Raw genomic sequence first — 5474 nt, 5'->3', positions numbered from 1 at the left:
TTTCCAGTGCCTACTTTGATGATGCAAATGGATCTGGAAGTTTTGGTAATTTAAGTTATTTACCTTTCTTAATAGTCCTTTATATTTGTTACCGAACAATTGACATTTTGTTACTAATTCCCTTCTACTTGCTAGCATAATAAATTTATTCCTTTTATACATTTGTAGGATTGAAAAAATGAAGTTTTATGCTTTATAGTCCATTTTGGATTGTTTAAAATTGTCAAACACAAAAATAAAAAAAATATTTATAAAATCACTTACATGATAAAATATATCTTAACTTGTAAGCGTGCACGTGGTTGTATGAAACAGAACTGTCGTGTTATGACTGTCGTTGCTTTGCCCCACCCCAAAGGATAAGTAAGTTTTTATAATATAACCGTTGTTATATTATGATCATGGTATTCTAGCAATTGAAGACATGGATGTGGAAATAGATGACGTGAAAGCTTGTCCTCCTGGATCGAAAGATGCAAGATGTGCATACAGTAAGTTCGACCAACTTTTATTTCATTCAGAAATTGCTTTTTAAATGTAAAGTAATAAAAGGAATATATGTGTGAATGAGTTGTATGTATGTAAGGTTTATGGTAAAAGTAATAAAACCTTTTTATACAGCTCTAATTACTTTTGTATTTAGTACTGCATCTGAATTTAGTATAAGTTATGTTCTATTTCACTTAGAAAAAGCTAAATACCTTTTAATACCTAAGGTTATTTTTGTAGAAAGTTTTCCGGAACCATTTACCGTTCCCACCGACGAATGGGCGACAGAATGGCCCCTACCATACCCTATGTGTGCGTGGTACGGACTCTCTTTTCTTGTCACATTTGACGGTCAATCGTTCCAGAAGACCGGGCGATGCATGTACACCATGTTTGAGAGGGACAACGCCTTACTCCCAGAGTTATCGGTTTGTTAAATAATTTATTTGGCATAATGTTTATTTCCAGCATACTGCTTGGCAACATTTTGCTGCCGATAAGGTTAAGACTTAAAAATTAAAATAAGTTGGACGCTGTGGCACAGTGGTTACCATGCCTGTACTTAGCCAAGAGGTTATGAGTTCAAGACTAGCTACTGTTACCATTGTGGGTATAAAAAAATCACCTACAAAGTTGTATATGTGGCAACTCGTCAGCAGAAACGAGATGTTTGATACAGAACACATTTTCATGCCATTTTGGCGATGTGTACCAATGTTTTTTTTAAAACAAAAGTAAAAAAAAAATATATATATATACCTTTTAAAAACCAAACTGGTTTAAAAAATTGACAACTTTTTAGGTCAATGTTCGTCGCAACCCTGGATGTACATATGGAGATTGTATTGAGGATATCCACATCAAGCATGAGAACCATCTCATTGAACTTAAACCTGGTAAAGAAGCAATTCTTACCAACCTTGAACAAGGACTCTCTACAAATTATGGAAAAAGGTAAAATTTATAAAAAGGACGTACTGCAAACTTATTTTTGCTTTTTAAATTTATAATCAGTGCTAAAACACATTTTACCATAATTTTTAAACCTACAACCCACTTTGTGTTGATTATATCATTAAATTTTATTGCATTTCTAATGTTAAGGCCATTTACTACAGCTATACTTTAGACTATACAAAAAATGTCTTCACTGCATTCAAGATTTTAATTTTTACTTTTACCAAAGTAGTTTTTACCCATAAACAAAACTTACATCATTTTTTCTTCAAACTATTTGACTAAAATATAACATTTCTATTTCCTTCTTAGCGAGGAAGTTTTCCTTGACTTCATGGAAATTGGTCTTTCCAACAACTTGAGATACGTGTCTCTGCTGGGGGGTGAAATCAAGATCTATTACGATGGGATGTCAGATATATACATCCAGCTCCATGGCTACCAGGATGGGATGACAGGGATGTGCGGAAGAGATGATGGAAATCCTCCTGAGGACCCCACCTGTGAGTAGGGAGCACAAACATGCTCTAAAATCTTTTTCTAGTATTTTAACCATAAGAGTTTTCTTTCTAGTATTTTAACCATAGAAGTTTTTTTAGAATTTGAATTTGAATTTTCTACTTTTTAGATTTTAATTTTTAGTTGTTAACTGATTTTTTTAAATGATAGTTGTTTATAATGATAAATTGGAATATTTTTGCAAATAATTTTGATTTTTAGTCATGAACTTCATGGATAGTACGTGTGCTGGTGAAACATATGCGAACTACCCAGTGTCAGAGGAATGTACGAGAAGCAAGGTACAATAAATAGTAATTTGGTATGGCTTGGTCAGTACTATGTACAAGGTCTAAATACTACATAAAAATAATAAAAAAAACTTAAATGACTCGTAGTTTGTCTGTTAGATATAGCGGCCACGCTTCTTTTTTTCATTTAAATATTTTTTCAGTTTTAACCCATTATTGTGTTTAAACAACCGAGTTTTTTTCGCTATATCCTGTCTTTGCATTAACTATCCTTTAATCTTCGCTTTGTAATCAAATCGACAAATAAACCTTGTAAATATATATTTGAAACATTAAACTTGCTACTTTTTACTTAGACTGTCAGAGACGCTTGCAAGTTTCTTACCAACGGACCTCTTTCTGAATGCAATCGTGTTGTGAATCCTGGCATGTTCTTACATCAATGTGCCGTCCAAATGTGTTCGTGCAACTACCTTGAAAATGAGCATTGTTTGTGTGACGTGGCGGACCAATACGCACGTGTGTGCGCGATCTCTTGGGTGGAAATTCCTGAGTTCAGATCTGAGTTGCCTTCAGTGTGTGGTAAGTATGTTAAAGGATATTTAAATGAAATACGACTGGCATTTTTATACAGTTCTAAGTTGGTGGGACTGTTTAATTTTTTTTATCTTCACCACTTTATAAGAAAAGTTAAGAAGAACAAGATTTATGTTATGTAATAGAAAATGTTAAAAAACTAGATTGCTATTGTATACAAAAAATCACCCACAATCACCCACAAAGTAACATGCTTGGTAACTCGTTCGAGGTTTATGAACACCTGTGTTATAATGTCTGTCGTTTTCGGGCCATGCGAGAATAACATAAGTTACAATCATTCATTCGTTCGTTCAGGATCAGGATAAAATAAACTTTAGATTATAAAATAAAAGTGCTTAAAAAACTTGTAATAAGCACATGACTAAGGTGTATATGTTTTTTTTACAGCAAGAAGCTGCTTTGGGGGTTCTGAATGGACAGAATGTGGCAGATCTTTTGCCCCAACTTGTGCTTCAGCAAACTTAATGAATGCTTACCTTAGTCCTTGCATTTCTCGATGCCAATGCCCATCAGGTAACTATTTACATCTTTAAATGTATATTTAATTATATTTTGTACATTTATTTTTAAATTGCTAAGTTTCTGATGTCGTACTAAGGGCTAGAGCACTTATGTTGTAGCTTGAGGAATGTATTATATTTGGGTAAGGTCCTTAGCAAGAACCTGGAATTTAGGCCAGATTTTACTCATTACCCAAACACCCGGGACTGATTTTATATGTCTGAATGGAACGTACTTCTCATGAGACTAGTGTGCTACGGTCTAAAATTCAATCTGAGATAATTTAACTGAGATACATAAAAATGAAATATATAAATTAACTCATTCTCTTTTACCAGTTAAAATATATAAAGTAAATCTGTTTTATTTACCAGTTGAACTATATAAATTAAATCTGATGTATTTACCAGATGAGTGGCATAATTAACGCGATTTCATTTACCAGGTGAAATATATATTTGAACCCTGTTTCATTTACCAGGTGAATACATGGACCATAACGAACAATGCCAAACAATAGAGCGTTGTGGATGTTCCTTTATGGGTAAGATGTACAGCGCCGGTCAAACTCGTTCCGTCGATTGCAATACTTGGTAATTACTTTCACTATTTAAATGTTGGTTTGGTCTTTTAGTAAAAAAATCTGCAGAGATTTTTGTATATATCTTTTGATTTTTGTCTGTTACGTTTTCGTCTCTATAAGCACCAGATTAGGGGTCAGATTTACAGAATTTCATTGTCGATCATAACCAAAGGACATCAGGTTCAATGCTTGATGCTGCTACAATTGTGGACTTGCGTGTCCTTAGGCCATATATTAAAGCTATTGCTCCAAACCAGTGGCCATTAATGTGTAGCCAATAATAAAAACACTTAAAAAGTTAAAACATAACTTCTAAGCAAGAAAGATGTCTATTAAAGTAAGATACCTACATTTTAACAAATGTTGTTGACATGTCATGCGAAGATAACAAGTGCAATTCATTTTTTCTTTAGCAGTTTTACTGAATTTTTACGTTAACTTTTATTTACAGCACTTGCCAAAATGCTGGCTGGTCTTGTACATCGGAAATTTGTTCAGCAACTGCCTGGTCTTATGGTCACCACCATTATAAGACTTTCGATAAGAAATATTTCACCCAAGTGGAAAACTGCCAAGTTCTTTTGGCTGGAGACGACCAATACATGTTTCAAGTGTATGTAACAACTACAAGAGTAAGTGGAAAAGTGATTTGGCTTTGAAAATGTTTTTATTTTGCGATCTGTTCTATTTGAATTTCTCTAGCAAAAAAAAACATTTTAGCCTAATTTTTTTTTAATTTTTGAATCTGACAAGAAAGAAAATTAATTTTTTTTGTCTCAATTTGGTAGCTTCAAACTTCTGTCTTTAAATTGTTCGCTTAGTATTATCTGCTTTTAAAAATCTAAACAATTTCAACTTTGGATTTATGCCATGTTTTTATATTCAGGGTGATCGGCACATGTTCGACAAAGACGTTGATGTGTTTGTGAAGAACAACATGCATATGAACCATTATTTACTTGGACACGATGGAACTCTTTCATTCCACATGCATGGTGAACAAGGAATGGTACAACAACCTCTCCCATACTCACAGAGTAAGATTTTAATGATTTTGGTTTGAACAACAAATACACCTGTCTAAATCTACTATATTACAATCATAAATTTATAGTTTTACAGAAAATTTAATCTTTGTTAAGACAAAAAAATGATATAATTTTTTTTAATTTTTTTACAAAAATTTGTATTTTTATTAAAAACAATTATTTAAAGTTTACGCCTTAACACTTTTTCTCACTAGGTGGGGTTGTGGAGATTCAGCGCTTTGGCGAACGTGGGTTCACCATGTTTCTTGTGGCAACTGGAGTAACTGTTCAGTTCGACGGCCTCAGTTTTGTTGTCGTTGAGGTACCGGGTCAATTCTCCAACAAAATGCGAGGTCTTGGCGGAAATTATAACGGACTCCAAAATGATGACTTCAAACTACCATCCAAGAAGTCAGCGGTAAGATTTTTGTTTGTTCTTCTTTGGCTACCAGGCATAACGTATTTTAAAATTATTTTTTCCAAATATTTTTTTTTTGATAGATTTTTTGAAATTGCTCTTTTAGTAAAAAAATATTATAGTTTGGGTGGTAAACTTNAAAAATATCA

At 33.1% G+C, this 5474-nt stretch overlaps 1 protein-coding gene across 2 annotated transcripts in view; it reads left to right on the top strand.

The window, feature by feature from the left end:
- Window positions 1–5474, top strand: part of LOC100177933 (von Willebrand factor) — a 30811-nt gene that overhangs the window by 514 nt on the left and 24823 nt on the right. For both annotated transcript variants that reach the window (XM_018814512.2, XM_009862188.3), the window contains exons 3-14: window positions 8–45; window positions 414–491; window positions 730–917; window positions 1292–1443; window positions 1759–1949; window positions 2167–2246; window positions 2552–2777; window positions 3183–3308; window positions 3778–3889; window positions 4331–4511; window positions 4766–4916; window positions 5123–5325. In XM_018814512.2, the coding sequence (XP_018670057.1) occupies window positions 8–45; window positions 414–491; window positions 730–917; window positions 1292–1443; window positions 1759–1949; window positions 2167–2246; window positions 2552–2777; window positions 3183–3308; window positions 3778–3889; window positions 4331–4511; window positions 4766–4916; window positions 5123–5325 (1726 nt within the window). The remainder of the gene's footprint in view (window positions 1–7; window positions 46–413; window positions 492–729; window positions 918–1291; window positions 1444–1758; window positions 1950–2166; window positions 2247–2551; window positions 2778–3182; window positions 3309–3777; window positions 3890–4330; window positions 4512–4765; window positions 4917–5122; window positions 5326–5474) is intronic.

The sequence above is a fragment of the Ciona intestinalis genome, chromosome 12 (assembly GCF_000224145.3).
Source record: "Ciona intestinalis chromosome 12, KH, whole genome shotgun sequence".
In the NCBI taxonomy this organism is placed as follows: Eukaryota; Metazoa; Chordata; class Ascidiacea; order Phlebobranchia; family Cionidae; genus Ciona; species Ciona intestinalis.
The sequence above is the reverse complement of the archived record's forward strand: the minus strand, read 5'-3'. Positions and strand labels throughout refer to the sequence as shown.